Source organism: Macaca thibetana, chromosome 15 (genome assembly GCF_024542745.1).
Source record: "Macaca thibetana thibetana isolate TM-01 chromosome 15, ASM2454274v1, whole genome shotgun sequence".
In the NCBI taxonomy this organism is placed as follows: domain Eukaryota; kingdom Metazoa; phylum Chordata; class Mammalia; order Primates; family Cercopithecidae; genus Macaca; species Macaca thibetana.
In genome coordinates this window covers 43,620,189-43,639,598 of record NC_065592.1, presented here as the reverse complement: position 1 = coordinate 43,639,598, position 19,410 = coordinate 43,620,189, and the positions used below count along the sequence as shown (strand labels likewise).

At 46.9% G+C, this 19,410-nt stretch overlaps 1 protein-coding gene and 1 pseudogene across 1 annotated transcript; one reads left to right on the top strand and one right to left on the bottom strand.

The window, feature by feature from the left end:
- Window positions 1-179: 179 nt before the first annotated feature.
- POLR1E (RNA polymerase I subunit E) lies at window positions 180-18,577 on the top strand. Its single transcript, XM_050762191.1, has 12 exons — window positions 180-378; window positions 949-1,052; window positions 2,152-2,228; window positions 3,912-3,997; window positions 7,618-7,676; window positions 8,516-8,660; window positions 10,133-10,240; window positions 10,863-10,959; window positions 13,060-13,193; window positions 15,753-15,834; window positions 16,600-16,731; window positions 17,928-18,577. Exons 1-12 carry the CDS (start codon window positions 303-305, stop codon window positions 18,085-18,087), a joined length of 1,260 nt encoding a protein of 419 aa, XP_050618148.1. The 5' UTR covers window positions 180-302; the 3' UTR covers window positions 18,088-18,577.
- On the bottom strand, window positions 4,928-6,007 carry LOC126938100 (60S ribosomal protein L21-like; annotated as a pseudogene).
- Window positions 18,578-19,410: the final 833 nt, after the last annotated feature.

The window sequence follows — 19,410 nt, the reverse complement described above, 5'->3', positions numbered from 1 at the left end:
AGCTTAGGCTGAAGCCGTAGGACGCCTCAGGCTCTGGACCTACAACACCCAGAGTGCAGGCGAGCGCTGAGCTAATCACGTGCTGCGCCTCGGCCAGTCGCGCGAGTATGTGGCACCTTGTGGGCGGAGACCGCGCCTCTCCGCGCGGGGGGCGGGGACACGCGGCTCGCGCACTGTGGGCGGTGCCCGGCTGGGGCCACGCCTTTTCCGGCCTGCCGCGCGGCCTAGGCTCCCGCGTGTTTAAAAGCGGATTTGTGGCTACTGCTGTCTTAACTGCTGTACTTGGCGGACAGACAGGCGAGATGGCGGCGGAGGTGTTGCCGAGTGCGAGGTGGCAGTATTGTGGGGCGCCCGACGGGAGCCAGAGAGCTGTACTGGGTAAAGACTGCAGAGCTGGAGCAGTGCTCCTCTAACCCTCCCCCCTTCCGTCTCGGTATCTCAGCTGTCCCCTCGCACTCCGTTAGGCTTCTCCCCAGCGGGGCCAGGACGCCTGTAGTCTCCACCACTCTCCTGGGCTCGGTCGGGGCTGCCCTGTCCGTCTTTCTGTCACTACCGCCCAGCCGGATTGGGACATCCCACTCACCCGCTCCCCAGGGCTGTGTCCAGGACCCTGCTGTCCCCTCACCCACCAGGTCTCCCACCTCCCCCGTTTCCCTCTCTTCACTGGGCGGGGGTTCCTTCTGTCACTTTAGGTGTGGACCAGGCGTCTGCTGTCAGCCTCCTTCCGCGAGACATTCTCCCCTGTCACAGCCCCTCCCCAGGATTCTCCCACCTCCCTAACCCCTCTTCTCAGCTGGCCCCGGATCTCCTCTAGTTCCCTTTGGGTCAGGACCCGAGCTTCCTTGCCATCCCCATTCTGACACTCACTCCCTCCCAGTGACAGTCTAGTCCCACCGTACATTGTGTGGCCTTCTGCTCTCACCTGATTCTTGGGCTGCACTCTTACAGTCCAGTTCTCCAACGGGAAGCTACAGAGTCCGAGCAACATGCGCTTTACCTTGTATGAGAACAAAGATTCCACCAACCCCAGGAAGAGGAATCAACGGATCCTGGTAAGTGAAGCAGTTGCCAGCTGTCTCCACTCTGCAGGGCTCAGAAGGCGCCTGGGAGTGGGTGGTGTGGGAGGGAGTGAGGGGAGAAACAGGAGAGTAGTAGCAAATGGACCTTTGAAGAACTCTGATGCCCAGCAACTTGGGATGTGGGGACAGGCTCCATCTTTCATTCATTTATTCTTTCAACAAGCATTTATGGAACCTCCTCTGTATCCCTGTGCTGCAAGCTTCTAGGAAAACAGCCAAATCAGGCCTAGCCCCACTCGGAGTTCATACTCTAGAACAGGGTTTCTTAACCTCAGGACTATTGACTTTTGGGGCCAATAATTCTTTGCTGTGGGGGCAGCATCCCTAGTCTCTACTCACTGGATGCCAGTAGCACCAGAGTGGATTTCCCTGGATTGAGAACCTCTGCTCTAGAGAGATGAGAACTGGCTGTGAGGGACACTTTTACACAAAGCTCTGAGGCCACGTGCGGAAGATTACAGGGCAGAGTGAGCTCAGTGGGAGGAGAGGTCTCTGCCAGAATGCCTTCCTTGGGGAGGTCATGTTGGAGCTGAGCTTTGAAGGCTGGAACGAGGGTTTGGCAGTCAAGGTTTGGTGTTCTAAGTGAAAAGGATAGCGAGGACAAATGCAGAGAAGCAGGAAAGCTTGCTTATGATTGGGGAGTCAATCAGCCATGGTCCTGAGAGTATACAAAGAACAGTCATGGGAGAGATGGGCAAAGAAGGTGAAAAAGGGCTTGGACTTTGGGCCAAAGAGAGATTGCTTACAGAATCACTTTGTTGCATGCCTATAAGTGCTAGAAGCCCAGGGCCTCTCTCTCAAGTCTTGTGATAGAATTCCCCCAAGAGCTTTTCATACCATTTAGAAGCTAGCACCATCTGAGGCTTCTCTTCCAAAAGTTGTCTTGCTTCCCCCGCAGGGACACCCCATATTCCCTTAGAGAGAGTAGAGCTGGATCATCTGCCAGAGATGAACTAGTTCTAATCCATTGTGAGTCTGGATTCAAAAGCCTCAGCAAATGTAGAAAAGAGAGATGATGCTTAATACCTTTCAACATTGGTTGTAAATGGAGTTTCTCCTCTCTGCATTTTAGGCAGCTGAAACAGATAGACTTTCCTATGTGGGAAACAATTTTGGTACTGGAGCCCTCAAATGCAACACTTTGTGCAGGTAATGGCAGGGGAAGGGACAGCGGGAAGGGTGATGGGGTTGGGAGTGGTGGCAGCACTGGCACTGCTGTTTCCTGTCTGTTTTAAGGGCAGTAGGAGCCATCTAGAGCGGTTTACTAGGTGATTCCTGTGTTCCTATTAGACATAGAGCCCTTCCCCTCACCTGTAGACATTGCTGGAAAGGAAAGATAACTTGAATTTCCTAAAAACCTCATTTGTAACCTTGTTTGTTTATAGCTGTCTTATTCCAAAAGGCAGCTCTCTCCATTAATTTGGAATGTGTGACTAGTAGGTCAAAGCTTGCGTGAAGTTTACCTGGGAACTAACGACAGGTAAAGAACTTGGTAGTGTTGAAGGCTCTGGGCTGGGAAAGAGAAGCCTGGGATTCTCATCCCTCTGTGCTGCTGTTTGACTGAGCGGCTGGGTAACTCTGCCCATCACTGACCCCTAGTCTGTACAATGAAGATTGTCCAACCTCAACTATATCACTCTCGGGGGCTGGCATGATGCAGACAGGGCCCTGTGATGGTACCCAACAATGAACTACAAACCAGGCCCTTTCTGAGCCTTACTGGACCATACTCCAATAGAGGTCAGATTGCTGTATAGGTGCTGAGAACTACTAACCCTGCACTCTCCCCTCTCAACGATGCCCTAGTTCCAACTGGTCTCCTTCCCGTTTACTTGATTTTGCCTCCATAAAACTGTTGTGCCATAAATTCTAGTGTAATTCTAGATTCCTACACCCCAAAAGAGTTTTCCATTACAGTACAGCAGCGAGCCCGAATGTGATCAACTACCAGAATCACCTGGTAGCTTTTTTCTTTGTTTTCCAGAACCACCTCATATCCTCCCATCCCATCCATCCTTTCCTTTTCCCTCTCTATGCAGAGAATTGCTGTGGGGTAGGGGTAGAGGGAGATTATTGTTACCCATGAGTAGGTGATGCATTTCTCAGGTGTGTGGGCAGAGAGAAGGTTGAGAACTTTTATTTTATTTATTTTTTTATTTTTTTGAGACTGAGTCTTGCTCTGTCGCCCAGGCTGGAGTGCAGTGGCCGGATCTCAGCTCACTGCAAGCTCCGCCTCTGGGGTTTATGCCATTCTCCTGCCTCAGCCTCCTGAGTAGCTGGGACTACAGGCGCCCACCCCCTCGCCTGGCTAGTTTTTTGTATTTTTTAGTAGAGATGGGGTTTCACCGTGTTAGCCAGGATGGTCTCAATCTCCTGACCTCGTGATCCGCCCGTCTCGGCCTCCCAAAGTGCTGGGATTACAGGCTTGAGCCAACGCGCCCGGCAAGGTTGAGAACTTTTAAACAGGAAAAAGGGCCAGGCGCAGTGGCTCACACCTGTAATCCCAGCACTTTGGGAGGCTGATAGGGGCAGGTCACCTGAGGTCAGGAGTTAGACCAGCCTGGCCAACGTGGTGAAACCCCATCTCTATTAAAAATACAAAAATTAGCCAGGCATGGTGGCATGTGCCTGTAATCCCGGCTACCCGACAGGCTGAGACAGGAGAATTGCTTGAACCCGGGAGGTGTTGTGAGGTTGCTGTGAGCCAGGATCACTCCACTCCAACCTGGGCGACAGCAAGACTCTGTCTCAAAAAAAAAAAAAAAAAGGAAGCTGTACAAATAATACTTTTGAATAATCCGTTATTACTTGTATTATTCCTTCTTTATTCAGGCATTTTGTGGGAATTTTGAACAAGACCTCTGGCCAAATGGAAGTATACGATGCTGAATTATTCAACATGCAGCCACTGTTTTCAGGTAGGTCCCAGTCATGAAAGCTGTCAGAAACAATGCATAGTTTGGGTTTGCTGGATGAGTTGGCTTGAGTTTTAGATTTACAAAACACATTTTGTAGTTACTTTTATTTATTCTGTTTTTTCTGCTTTGTCTGTGTTGAGAAAATGGTTTTATATATGTATACTTTTTTTTTTTTGAGATGGAGTCCTACTCTGTCACCCAGGCTAGAGTGCAATGGTGCAATCTCGGCTCACTACAACCTCCACCTCCCGGATTCAAGCAGTTCTTCTGCCTCAGCCTCCTGAGTAGCTGAGATCACAGGCGCACATCACCACACCTGGCTAATTTTTGTATTTTTAGTAGAGACGGGGTTTCACCATGTTGGCCAGGCTGTTCTCAAACTCTTGACCTCAGGTGATCCATCAGCCTTGGCCTCCCAAAGTGCTGGGATTACAGGCGTGAGCCACTGCGCCCAGCCTAGAGTTTTTATTCAGCACACACTTATTGATAACCTAATGTACCAGGCACCAAGCTGGGGCTGTGGATGTGGCAGTAAGCAAGACAGACACAGATCCTGTCCCCATAGTGTTTAGAGACTTGAGATCAGAGGTTCATAAAAGCAAGCTGAGCAGTGATCAGAGCAGAATATTAGAGGACATGTCTGATATAAAATCTTTTGCCTCAAAGAACTGCCTTAATTCTTTTTATTTTTTATTTTTGTAAATTATTTTATTTCTTCCTTGATGATTTCGAGGGTCTATCTTCAAACCAGTACAAATATTTCATACGTAATACCTGGCTATTTTCTAAACAATCGAATTTGTTGCACAAACAATTTGTTGCACAATAAGCTACCTCACATCTTTCAGCAAGAGGTACATTAAATTTGAATAGTAAAGACATTATATAATGAACTAGGACGTAATTAAAATTTGCTTTAAATATTTGGGGGAGAGGACACCACACTTCTGCTCAATAAAGAGAAACATTTTTACAGTCCAGAGGTCTTTTATTTTTTAAACACCTATTATGCCATGAATTCATAGGGGATAGGTTCCAGCAGCTCAGGCTCGTTCCCATTGGTTCTCACAAAGTGTGCTTCTCTGGGTGGAGCAGGCTGGTGCTTCAGTTGAACCCAGGTACCTTTCTCTTTGGCTTCTTTCTTTTTCTAATCATCTTTCTTCACGTGTTTCAGGAAGCTTTCTCGGCTCTTAGAGTGCTTAATGTGCTGCACATTAATTCTCTTGGCAAGAATCTTGCCCTTAACTTGTTTGTTTACAACAATGCCAGCAGTGTGCTGGGGAACATTGTAGACTCTTCCAGTTTTGCCATGGTCACACTTGTGGGGCATTCCTTTTTGAACAGTACCCATTCCCTTGACATCTACAATATCACCTTTCTTATAGATTCACATATACGTGGCCAAAGGAACAACTCCATGTTTTCTAAAAGGCCTAGAGAACATATATCGGGTTCCTCTCCTCTTTCCCTTTCTGTTCGTCATTTTGATGAATTACTGCAAGATGGTGGTTCTGGCTGAAAGGGATCTTTCTTAATTCTTAACCGTTATAGTTGGGGTAAAGAGGTTTTAGAATTTCTGGTAGACAAAGGAAATTGCTTATTAAGTTGTATAGTAACTTTCATGTTGAGGACAAGTCTCTGCACTAATTTGGGGAAGATCTATTTTTTTCCCCTAATCCAGTGGAAGAATTTACATTACTTCTCTGCTTTGTCATCTTCAAATGCTCAGGGCTAGTGTGAGATCTTCCAAGGGGCTTCTGTTCAAGGGGCTTCTGTTCCTTAAATCTCAGAACTTGAATCTTAGTGATGCCCTTAAATACTGAGAACCATGGCAGGATAGGGTAGTAGACAAGAAAGAATCACTGGGAGCATTGTGAATCTGCCTGATACCTCAGGGGCATTAATTCCAGCTTTATTCCCTCAAAGCAGTTCTTCCATCCCTTTTGACATTCTGATAAGGACCTCGACCTACTTCTGAGAAACATATGTAATACACAAATACATGGGGTTTTTTTTTTAATATGGAATTTCATATATAATTTTCTTTTTTTTTTTTTTGAGACCCAGTCTCACTTTGTCACCCAGGCTGGAGTGCAGTGGTGCAATCTGGGCTTATGGAAGACTCTGCCTCCCGGGTTCAAGCGATTATCCTGCCTCAGCCTCTTGAGTAGCTGGGGTTATAGGTGTGTGCTACCACACTTGGCTAATTTTTGTATTTTTAGTACAGGTGGGGTTTCACAACATTGGCCAGGCTGGTCTCAAACTCCTGGCCTCAAGTGATTCACCCACCTTGGCCTCCCAAAGTGCTGGGATTACAGGTGTGAGCCACCATGCCCGGCCAAATTTTACACATAATTTTTTTTTTTTTTGAGACGGAGTCTCGCTTTGTCGCCCAGGCTGGAGTGCAGTGGCCAGATCTCAGCTCACTGCAAGCTCCACCTTCTGGGTTTACGCCATTCTCCTGCCTCAGCCTCCTGAGTAGCTGGGACTACAGGCGCCCGCCCCCTCGCCCGGCTAGTTTTTTGTATTTTTTAGTAGAGATGGGGTTTCACCGTGTTAGCCAGGATGGTCTCGATCTCCTGACCTCGTGATCTGCCCGTCTCGGCCTCCCAAAGTGCTGGGATTGCAGGCTTGAGCCACCGTGCCTGGCCCTACATGTAATTTTAAAGGACTCTTGAGTCCTGACACCCATCTGTGAATTTCCTAGGTGTCCCCCTGCTTTGCAAACATATATAACTATATTTAAGTCATCCTCCAACTGTTCTTGTAAAATCCAAGGAGGCAAGGAAAATTGTAATTTAACATGTTGATTAAACACATTTTTGTTTTTATATGTAAGAAATTAGTAAATATGAGTTTATTCTAGCTAGCACACACACAGAGATAACATTTAAGTCCTTACTGTATGCTAGTCACTGTTCCAAGCACTTTCCTTGCACACACCGACTTTCTGGAGTAAGTACTGTTCTTTTTTTTTTCTTTTTTACCAATGATGAAACTGGCACAGAGGTTAGATGACCTTATCAGGGGTGATGTCTGAGATAACAGGCAAGGCCACTCCAGAGCTTGTGCTGTTGTCAGGCACGGCAGAGCTTGTACTCCAGAGCTTGTGCTGTTGTCAGGCATGGCGGAGCTTGTATTCCAGAGCCTGTGCGGTTGTCTAGTAGGTTATACTGCCCCTTATTTGAGTACTTTGTAGATGATTAGAGAGCATCGTATAAGTAGCACATACCTCATGTTTATGCCTGCTTTTAGGTCTTTCACCAAGAAAGCAAAATTATTTCCTGGAAAGAGCCAAGGATTGTTTTCTAATCCTGTCTCTACCTGGTGAACTGACCTGGGGCAAGTCGTTTCATCTGTGGGCCTTCTGTTTTTTAATTTCTAAAATGAAGGGGTTGGGCCAGATGACCCCTTGATTTGGCTCTCTAATTTATTCTCCAAGTTTTTTTAACTGTGTACTAAAGCTACATATTAAATATTCACAGTGTACACTCATGTTAGGCTCAGGGAAGTCCTATAGTAAAGAAATCTATTATTCTTAGAGAGACAAATGAATATTTATTACTATTTGTAGGCCTCCCAATTGACTTTTCTTTCTCTGTTTTTGTGTGTTTTGATAGATGTATCAGTTGAGAGTGAACTGGCACTAGACAGTCAGACCAAAACTTACAGAGAAAAGGTGAGTGTGATAGAATTAAGTTGTGGGACCTTAAGCAAGTTCCTTCTACACCTTGGGTTTCTCCATCAGTGAAATGAGCTTGAACACAAGGGTCTCCCTGGCTGCTCCCAACTCATTCAGTCTGTTTCTCTGGACAGTTAGTTTGTGCCTGCAGAAGCCTCCTTGGTCCCACAGAGAACAATCCTGCTGCCATCTCGGGCAGCTGAACACAGCTCTGTGCCAATATTTGGAGTCGGTTCTCTGGGCTGATACAAGTGTAGCATAATGCTTGTTTTTAGGATTTAGTCCAAGTTTTAGAATATATTGGTTGTAGCCTGAAAATATTCATGTTAAAACAAAGTAAACTTGAGGATTTTCAATGTAGAAGGTCCCTACAAAGGTCATCTCACCCCAAGATGGCAAATTGATTGAGTCTCTGGTGCTACGTGGAGCACTGTATTGAGAAGGGATGTGAGGCTACCTTTTGGCTCAGGGGAAAGAGTCAGTGATCTATTAGCCCTGTCTGTTACGGGTATAGGATGGGAGAATGGTAAATCTATTATCCCTGTCTGTTATGGGTATAGAATGGGAGAATGGTAAGCTGTGTGCTACAGATTTCCCAGCCCTAATCCTAGTCAAGTCTTTTTATCTTACTGATGGAGATGCTACTGATTGGCCAATCTGTTAATATCATTTGGTGCTTACAGCAGTCCTGTGAGGTAAATAGGTGCGATTCAGTCTTATTCACAGGTGAGGTAATGATAGCTCTGGGATGCTGAGAGTGTCCCCATAGTGACACAGCTAGGAGGGGCAGCGCCTACCTGCCCTGTTCCCAGTAACCAGGTTTATCTCTTACACAGATGGATTCTTGTATTGAAGCCTTTGGTACCACCAAACAGAAGCGAGCTCTGAATGCCAGGAGAATGAACAGAGTTGGCAATGAATCTTTGAATCAGGCGGTGGCTAAAGCTGCAGAGACTATCATTGATACGAAGGGTGTGACTGGTAAGAAGTTGGAACTTGGCGTAAGAGTCTGCCCATAATGACAGCTTTCTCTTCTCTTGAGATCTTTTACCTATCCACAGATGGAATGCTGGGATCTAGGGCTGGATTCCTTTCTGCCTCTTGCTGAAGGCCTTCTCAGGGACAGGCTCTGAAAGTAATAAGAAACATCCGACATGGCCTTGTCTTCTAGTGATCTCACAGTCAAGTACAGGGACAGACATGGAATGGATACGTGCCTGCCAAGGTCATGGCGCTGGGGTTACAGCCTACAGGGCACAGAGGAGGGAGAAGGCCTCAGGTCTGTCCTTGTGAGTTGCAGGGAAGCTTTGGTCAAAAAGGCTGATGTGTTGATGGAAGTGAGCCTCCAGAGGTGGCATTTCACTTTGGGATCGGTGGCTCTGTTTCCGGTATTCAGCCCCTGGAGTATTTAATTGTATTATTTTAAAATGTATTTATTGTTCAAATTGAACATAAAAGCAAGTTTGTGTAAGAGCAGCTTTTCTTTTTACCAGTTTTGGAGATGAGGTCTTGCTGTGTTGCCCAGGCTGATCTTGAACTCTTGGCTTCAAGCAGTCCTCCCTCCTCAGCCTCCCAGGTAGCTAGGATTATAGGCACACACCACTGTGCCCTGGGCAGAGCAGTTTTTCTATTAAGAATGGAATTCTAGTAATTTTTGGAAAATCTTTCCATACCCTATGATTATATAGATTTCAACACTTTCACAAATTTATTTATTTATTTATTGGAGAAGGGGTCTTGCTCTATCACCCAGACTGGAGTGCAATGGTGCAGACGTGGCTCACTGCAGCCATAACCTCCTGGGCTCAAGTGATCCTCCTACTTCAGCCTCCCAAGTGGCTGGGACCACACATGTGTGCCACCACACTCAGCTAATTTTTTTAGTTTTAGTTTTTTGGAGAGACCGGGATCTTGCCATGTTGCCTGGGCTGGTCTCAAACTCCTGGGCTCAAGCCATCCTCCCACCTTCGCCTCCCAAGATGTTGGGGTTACAGGTGTGAGCCACTACACCTGGCCTCATAGTTATTCTTGTAGGACAGTTACAGCGTTATATTCTGAAAGTTTTGTTCCACCTACAATGTGTGGCAAATTTTTCTAGAAGTTAAGCCATTAAAGGCTATTTTGGACGTCCCTCACTTTTAGTTTCTCTCATTTTGTATTACAAATGTTTCTGTATTAGCACAGCTGTCTGTCCCAACTCTATTTTAAGTTACCTGAGGGGAATCTTGCCACCTCCACCTTCTCCAGTGCCTAGCTCGTGTTTGTTCATGAGTGAACATGGCAGTCTTGAAGCAGTCAGCCTGATGGAGAGGCCAAGTCACTTTGGCAGAAGCACTTTGGCAGAACACTTGGGGTTTCTGGACTGTTGGTGGTCTCAAGTGTACAGACTGAAAAGAATGTTGGGGAACTGGAAACAAAGAGGGTGATACGTGGATTGTTTCTTTATTGAAAAGCTCTGGTCAGTGATGCTATCCACAATGACTTGCAAGATGACTCCCTCTACCTTCCTCCCTGCTATGATGATGCAACCAAGCCTGAAGACGTGTATAAATTTGAAGATCGTATCCTTCTTGCAGTAGAAAAGCTGCGTTATTTCACAAGTGGAGATGTTTGCATGTGAGTGCATAGTCAGGTTTTCTGAGGGTGTCTGTGTTCTGTGACATTCACAAGAGCTCCATCCAAACCCTTGCAGTTGCTCAGTGCTCTTGCCAGGAGGTTAACTTGGCTTCCTCACTAGCTGAGGGACCAGCCCCTGGGATTCAAATCCATTCCTCAGCAAAATGCCAAATGCCCACAGCTCAGACCTTTGGGGTCACTCTCCATGGATAGTCAAAATAAGACTTTTGAACCAGTCAAATGCCCAAAGTCTAGGGCAACCCTTCCTTTTTTGTAAAAGGAAGGGTTGGAACTTAGAATGTCACCACTCAATGAGTCCAGTTAGAAGGAAAATGTCTGCAGTGGCTTTGTGATGAGAAAAGGCAGAAAAGCCTGGGCAGGGAATGGGCTCTGGGCTGGGAGTCTGAGAACTGAGTCACCAAGCTCTGCCCCTATGTGATCTGCCCTGTGTGATCTTCGGCTCTCTGAGCCTCAGTTTACCTGTCTGTGACATGACGCTGCTATGAGATGATCTAGCTAGTTGGATGTTTCTATTTTGGTTGGATTATATTCTTGACCTGTAACTAGTTCTTTCCCCTGCTGAGTATGAAGCTCTTCAGAGCCCATCTGAAGCTTTCAGGAACGTCACATCAGAAGAAATACTGAAGATGATTGAGGAGAACAGGTACCCTTACTTAAGCAGATGGGGATTCTGGGGAGTGCTGTTGGGACACAACAGTAGTCAGACACTGTGCAGGTCCTTTGGGTGTCAGTCAGTGAGGAGGTATGTCTGTTCAGCATTTGAACATTAGTGAGCCAGTGTTTTCTTGAATGTTTGGGCTTCCAGGAGCTGTGGGTCACATTCAGGGGAGATGGTTGGTCTCTGAGTGCATGGGACCTGCGACAGGGCAAAGGGTGGTGAGGCCTTCTACTCCGGGGCTGGGAACCAGAGCTGGCCTGTGTCACCCAGTGTCATGCTGATGCTGATTGTCACTGACAGGGCCCAAATGCTGGCCTGGGAATGGGTGCTGTCCAAAGTGATGGTTTCTCTGTGATGATATGGTAGGCGAGCTTTTCTAACATTCAATTTATGTATTTAAAATATTGTATATTTTAAATCAGAGATTATTTCCTTCTCCCTCCCCTTTCCCATTAAAACAGCTTCTTTTAGGATGATGGTGAGATTTTTTTTTTTGCTTTTGAGTTTTTTCTTTTAATAATTTGATTTTGATGAAGAGTTGTCAATCTGAAGTTTGTTCCTCCAATTTTTGTTTTTAAATTTTGCTTGTCATTGAAATCTAGCACCTTTCCAGTGCCTTGGAATTACTATTATTACTACTTTTTTTTTTCTTTTCTCTTCAAAGATATTTCCAAAAAAGAGCTCATTACTAGTTCATAGTTGTCTTAATGTGATTGTGACTCGGGCCGGTGCAGGAACGAACTCTGAGCAGGGAGTCTGAAAACTGAGTCCCCGAGCTCTGTCCTAATCTTCCCTTCTTGAAACCTCAGTTTTTCTGTCTGTAAAATGAGGCAGCTATGAGATGATCTTGAAGAGCCTTTTTATCTCTGTGAGTCCAGGGTCTTGCTAGCAGAACAGTGCCTGAAAATAATAGTGAGCATTGACTGAGCCTTAACATTATTGCCAAGCACTGTTCTAAGAGCTTTACTGGCATCATCTCTTAATCTAGAAAAAATCCTTAGGAGAAAAGTACCTGTACTATCATTGGCCCCAATTTATAGATGGAGAAACTAGGGTACCAGATGTCAAGAAACTTGCCTGGCTGGGCGTGGTGGCTTACGCCTGTAATCCCAGCACTTTGGGAGACCGAGGCAGGCGGATCACCTGAGGTCGGGAGTTGAAGACCAACCTGACCGATGTGGAGAAACCCCATCTCTACTAAAAATACAAAATTAGCCAGGCATGGTGGCACATGCCTGTAATCCCAGCTACTCGGGAGGCTGAGGCAGGAGAATTGCTTGAACCCAGGAAATGGAGGTTGCGGTGAGCCAAGATTGTGCCATTGCATTCCAGCCTGGGTAACAGAGTGAGACTTAGTCTCAAAAAAAAAAAAAAAAAAAAAAAAAAAGAAACTTGCCTAAGACATTAAATGGCAGAGAAAGGATTGAAACCCAGGCAGGCTGACTACAGAGTGTATGCTCCTGACTATAAAAACAGGTCAGCAAACTACGGCCCACATGCCAAGTCTGGCCTGCTGCCTGTGAGTAAGTAAAGTATAAATAAAGTTTTATTGGATCACAGCCCTGTTCATTTACTTAAGTAGTATCTGTGGCTGCTTTTGCACTGCAATGGCAGAGTCAGGTAGTTGCAACAGAGGTTGTATGGCCTCCAAAGCCTAAAATATTTACTGTCTAGCCCTGTATTGATCCCTGCACTAAACCATGTTCCTCCTGTTACAAGGAGTGTTGAGTGTACTGGCCTTCATCAGCTGCTTTTGTTCATTTGTTTTTTTGTTTCTGAGATAGGGTCTCGCTCTGTACCTAGGCTGGAGTACAGTGGCGCAGACAGCTCACTGGAGCCTTGACCTCCTGGGCTCAGGTGATCCTCCTGCCTCAGGCTCCCGAGTAGCTGGGACCACAGGAGTGTGCCACCATGCTGGTTAAGTTTTTGTAGAGATGGGGTCTTGCCTTGTTGCCCAGGCTTTCATTAGCTGTTGAGTGTGTCAGGGGTGAGAGGCGCTTGCTGCTCTTGTTGTGAGAGGGAAATAGTTCCTGACAGAGCCCATCTTACCCTGACACAAGCCTCTCTTTCTTTTCCTTGTTTTAGCCATTGCACCTTTGTGATAGAAGCGTTGAAGTCTTTGCCATCAGACGTGGAGAGCCGAGACCGCCAGGCCCGATGCATATGGTTTCTGGATACCCTCATCAAATTTCGAGCTCAGAGGGTAGTTAAGCGGAAAAGTAAGTCTATGGTAAACATTTAATTCTAATTGTTTCCAGTCTGTTATTTGTCTATAATTCTTAGATCAGTTCTAATGAGAGAAGAAAATCAATGTGTCTGTCCAAGTCTTTATTGTCAACTGTGAGATTCCTGCTGGTACTGCTGACATGTCGAGGGGACTTGCCAGGCCCCTTTTTCTCTCTGGATCTCCCTTTTCTCATCTGAAAATTGGGGCCACGTTGGATTATATGAGAGTTCAGGGTCCTTCCAGAGCTAACATTTGCTACTTCTATTCTGCATTAGGCAAGGTAGAATATCCAGGTCAAATAAAATGAAAATTTTAAGGGACTGTTAGAACAAACATCAGCCGTGTGTGTGTGTGTGTGTGTGTGTGTGTGTGTGTGTGTGTGGAGAGAGCGCTTATGAGTTACACATATGTATCTTGAAAGCTTGTGGCAGGTTTGTGTTGTGTCAGCTTATTTCTAACAGGAGAGCGTCAATCTGATGGTAACCCAGTGTCACCTGTAGCCAGGACGCTTTGTGGGTCACACCCTCATACCTACCCAGAGTTGGAAACCCAGGAGATGTCTGTGGTTTTAGGCACAAGGCATATTTAGTTGTTGTTACTGTGATTGGGCATCCAATAGTCTATACTTCTGTTTTTCAGTATAGTCATGTGTCACTTAATGATGGGGATATGTTCTGAGAAATGTATCCTTAGGCAATTTTGTCATTGTACAAACATCACAGAGTATATTTGCATAAACCTAGATGGTATAGCCTAGTACACACCTAGGCTATATGCTATAAGCTGCTGTTCCTAGGCTGCAAACCTATACAGCATGTTACTATGCTGAATATTATAGGCAATTGTAACACAATGGCATTTGTGTATCTAAATGTATCTAAACAGAAAAGGAATAGTAAAACTATGATATTATAATCTTTTGGGACCGGCTGGGCATGTTGGCTCATGCCTATATCTCAGCACTTTGAGAGGCCAAGGTGAGAGGATCACTTCAGGGCAGGAGTTTGAGACCAGCCTGGGCAACATACCAAGACACTGTCTCTACAAAAAAATAAAAATATTAGCTGGGGTGATGCACGCCTGTACTCCCAGCTATTTGGGAGGCTGAGGCAGGAGGAGTGTTTGAGCCCAGGAGTTCAAGGTTACAGTGAGCTATGAATGCACCACTGCCTCAGTGACAGCAAGACCCTGTGTCAAACAAAATCTTACAGGACCATTGTCACATATGTGGCCTGTCATTGACCAAAAGAACGTAATGTGGGACATGACCGTATTTGCTTAGTCATGCTTTTTTTTTTTTTTGAGACAGGATCTCGCTCTGTCACCCAGGCTGGGGTGCAGTCCTATGATCTTGACTCAGTACAACCTCCATCTCTTGGGTTCAAGCAGTTCTGCCTCAGCCTCCTGAGTAGCTGGGATTACAGGCGGGCGTCACCATGCCCAGCTAATTTTTGTGTTTTTAGTAGAGACGGGGTTTTTCCATGTTGGCCAGGCTGGTCTTGAACTCCTGACCTCAGGTGATCCACCCTCCTTGGGCTCCCACAGTGCTGGCTGGGATTACAGGTGTGAGCTACCGCACTCAGCTTGTATTTGCTTAGTTCTTTTTTTTTTTTAGATGGCGTCTCGCTCTGTCACCCAGGCTGGAATACAGTGGCTCGATCTTGGCTCCCTGCATCCTCCACCTCCTGGGTTCAAGGGATTCTCCTGCCTCAGCCTCCCAAGTAGCTGGGGTTATAGGTGCCCGCCACCACACCTGGCTAATTTTTGTGTTTTTAGTAGAGACAGGGTTTCACCATGTTGGTCAGGCTGGTCTTGAACTCCTAACCTCATGATCTGCCCGCCTTGGCCTCCCAAAGTGCTGGGATTACAGGCGTGAGCCACCATGCCCAGCCAGTTTTTTTTTGTTTTGTTTCGTTTTGTTTTGTTTTGAGATGGAGTCTCACTCTATCGCCCAGGCTAGAGTGCAGTGGCGCAATCTCGTCTCACTGCAACCTCTGCCTCCCAGGTTCAAGCTGTTGTTCTGCCTCAGCCTCCTGAGTAGCTGGGATTACACCATACTCAGCTAATTTTTGTATTTTTAGTGGAGGTGAGGTTTCACTGTGTTGGCCAGGCTGGTCTTGAACTCCTGACCTCAGGTGTTCTGCCTGCCTCGGTCTCCCAAAGTGTTGGGATTACAGGTGTGAGCCACTGCATCTGGTCACTTAGTTCTTATTTTCACATTCCAATTCCAGCTTTCCCCATCTCTCCCTGAGCTTTCAGCACAATTTTTGTTTTCTAAGGTCATGTTAAATCTACGTCCTTAGGCCTCCGGCTGTGTTTTCTTGTCACTGCCCCATCACCAGCATCTCTTGTGCAGGGCAAGCTGCAGGCTGAAGCACACCAAGCATGTTTTCATTTCGATGTGGCCGTTCTGCTTTGTGGGCCCTGCTTCTCTTACCACCTGGTTCTGGTCATTACAGTGGCCCAGCTCCTGGCTTTTCTCTCAACTCATGGTGGAGGTGTGGCCTGAGGGTTTTGAGAGAAAATGATCAAACTCAACTTTGTGTTGTAGGTGCCCTGGGACCTGGAGTTCCCCACATCATCAACACCAAACTGCTGAAGCACTTTACCTGCTTGACGTACAACAATGGCAGGTCAGGGGGTGGTTTCTGGGATTTTTCCTGTGCAGGAGAAAGTGGGTGAGGGTTGGGAGTGAGCAGCAGGGGCTTGGACTCAATTCCACGTCCACAGAGATGCAGTGCTGAAGAGTCTGCTGCCATTTGGAAGGCTCCTGGGGCCCCAGTAAGTTTAGCAAACGCTAAATATGACATACTCTGTCCTTTTTGGAAAAGTATTACTTTTGGGGAATCTTAGAAGCTCTGGGAAGTCCTCCAATAAAGACTTGTTTTACTTCACATACTTTTGAAGAGCCCTTCCTGATGTCCCACAGAGCTGGTGTTTGCGGAAAGGCAGTGTTGCAGAAAAGGGCAGCCCAACTCGGTGACTCAGGAAAGACCCGCAAGCGTTGCCCCGGGCTTCCTTCCTGCCATTTGCCTGGAGTATGTTTTCTGCTCTAGAGTGTGCTTGGAAGAATCAGCACAGCTGATTTCGGGATGATTGTTTTCCCAGCAGCCCTGCTGAGCAGGCGGGGACAGACTCAGCGCTAGCGGTGTCCAGGGAGAGTGTAGGCCCAGCCTTCTCTGTCTGCCTCAGAGGGAAACATGGACTGGCCCACTGCTCCACTGTGCGTGAGGCCCAGGAACCTTGGAAGGGCAAAGAAGTCACCCACATTCCTTTTCCTTTCCTGAAATTGGGAAGACATTCAGTGCATATGAGAATAGGGTTGGATGTTCTTATTTTGCTTTTGGAGAAATTGAGAGTTTAATTTTGTTTCTCCTTTATTGCCACTGATTTTCTAGATTACGGAACTTAATTTCGGATTCTATGAAGGCGAAGATTACTGCATATGTGATCATACTTGCCTTGCACATACATGACTTCCAAATTGACCTGACAATGTTACAGGGGGACTTGAAGCTCAGTGAGAAAAGGTGAGCACAACAGAATAAAGAGCTCCCTGCAGGGTGCCTTGATGTCTTACTTCTGGTACCACTGGAAAGCATGAGGCACCACCAAGGGAACTGAGGATGTTTAAATGTGGGAACAACTTGGAACTAGAGGACTATTTTCAGTGAATGAATCATTGACCGAATGAGTAACTAGACATTACTGAGTGCCTTCTCTGTGCTAGGCACGGTCTTAAATTCTGTCATTATCTCACTGATTTCCCTAGAAAACAATTGAAAAATCAGGCTCAGAAAAGTACATGACTTTCTCAAGGTTACACAACCAAGAGGGGAGTAGTTGGCCTTGAGACCTGAGCCTTTCCATAACATTCTGTTCCTGAATAACCAGGCAGCCTCCATTCTCTGAATTGCTGTCACAGGGGAGCGGGATTCTGTATGGGTCTGAGGGGTGCAGCCCAGGGTGGAAGTTGTAGGACAACCCAATTTGAGCTTAGTAAGAAGAGCTTCCTCACAATCAGATGGAAGGGTTTGCCAGGGGACGTGTTCAAGGCCAGGTGGAACCTCCGTTTGGCAGGGATGTCATGTTTGCACTTCTCTGACCAGACTGGGAGAGCTGGTGGTGGAGGTGACCTTTTCGGCTCCGGCTGGCCTCGTAGAGGAGATTCAGACAGTAGGGGCAGAGCTGCCCAGGAACCGTGGGGTCAGCTGATCTTTGTCAGTGATTTAGGGGCATCTGACATCCGGGAACCCAGAGGGTGTCTAGGAGAGCCTGTGAACACACCTCTGTCTGGACTCTGTAGCAGTCCATGGAGGGACTGTTCTGAGGGCTGTCCACAAACTGTACCCACAGGCAGTGAGGCTGAAAAAAGATAACAGGTACTTGGAACCTGTCAGATTCTACCAAGTGCTCAATCCTGGTTGCTAAAAGTTTGGTTATGGGAGGTAAAAAAAAACTTGCTCACAGGGCTCTGGATACCCTGGTTTTTCATCACCCCTATGGATCTTTTTGAAGGGCAGCACATTAAAATGAAATTGGCTAATGGTTCCCAGTGGGTGAGGGGACCTTGCCTGCCTCTCTGCCAGGGGCTTTGTGCCTGCTGGCAACCTTTGGGATTCTGTCTTTATGGCCTGGAGCATGAATGTGTGCTACCTTTTGCCAAAGCCCCCTGAACAGTCACATTGAGGGGTCTCTCCAGTTGTTCTGTTTGTGTCTTCCTTAGGATGATGGAGATAGCCAAAGCCATGAGGCTGAAGATCTCCAAAAGAAGGGTGTCTGTGGCCGCCGGCAGTGAAGAAGATCACAAACTGGGCACCCTGTCCCTCCCACTGCCTCCAGCCCAGACCTCAGACCGCCTGGCAAAGCGGAGGAAGATTACCTAGATGCATACTTTCCAGACACGGCATTTTGGCTGCATCATAGCCACTGGCTGGTCCTATTCATTTCCATTTTTATGTTTTAAAAAGGAAAGGTGCAGGGATGGTGGCTCACACCTGAAATCCCAGCACTTTGGGAGGCCGAGGCGGGAAGATCACTTGAGCTCAGGAGTTTGAAACCAGTCTGGGCAACATAGGGAGACCCCATCCGTGGGGGGTGGGGGTGGGGGAATGTCAGGCCTGGTGGTATGTGCCTGTAATCCCAGCTACTCGGGAGGCTGAGGCAGGATGATTACTTGAGCTTGGGAAATCAAGGTTGCAGTGAGCTGTGATTGCGTGGCCACACTCCAGCCTGGGTCACAGAGTGAGACCTTGTCTCAAAAAAGTAAAATAAGGAAAAAAGCCTTGCTTTGGCACAGGTATGAAGCCAGAAGCGAGCATCTCAATTGTGTTTGTCTTATGCAGAAATATAAAGTGATGGCCAGGTTGGACTTCATCTCTCTCCTTTGGCATTACTGCTGTGATTATAAATGGCAGATGTTTCTCATGTTGGTTCACCTGTGTGGGGATTTGGGAGGATGGGGCTTGGGGGAAAGATCTCACCAGGCTGAGTCAAACCTAATGGATGAAGGTTTCCAAAGAGAAATGTGAAGTGGTGTTCGTAGGTCTGGAAGGGTCAGTGGAGCACGTGGTAAGGAAGGAGGATCTGGCTCAGCACGCCTGGGAAATGACACTTCAGGCTTTATCAGAAGGTAACTGGGTCACCAGTGTGATGGGGAGCTGCCACAGGCCAGTAGGATACAGCCTGTTGTAATGGGGTGGAGCCAAGTCAGAGGAAGTGGTGACCCAATTTCTCTGCCTGGCTGAGGCCACATAGAAGGCAGGGATCAGCTCTGAAGGCCACACTTTGAAGAGAATGAATCAATCAGTGTTAAGTTCAGAAAATCAATTGCTCTCGGTATCTTAAGAAGAAAGGATTTTAATGTACGGATAAGGTGCTGTAGAATCGTGAGAAGGGCCAGAAGACTGGGAATTGGAAGGTTGCCGTCGGGACTGCTGAATTCAAGAACACACGGCTGGGGCTGCCTTCGGGGACTCAGAAGCCACTTCTGCCCCATAACTGCTCCTGGAATTCACGAAGCTGAAGATTCACCACAGGGCTGCTGATTTCAGCTACCCATGCTTTCTTCTTTTTCTTTTTATGTTTTTGAAACAGTCTCGCTCTGGAGCCCAGGCTAGAGTGCAGTGGCACGATCTCACTCACTGCTACCTCTGCTCTCCGGGTCCCAGTTCAAGCAGTTCTCCTACCTCAGCCTCCCGAGTAGCTAG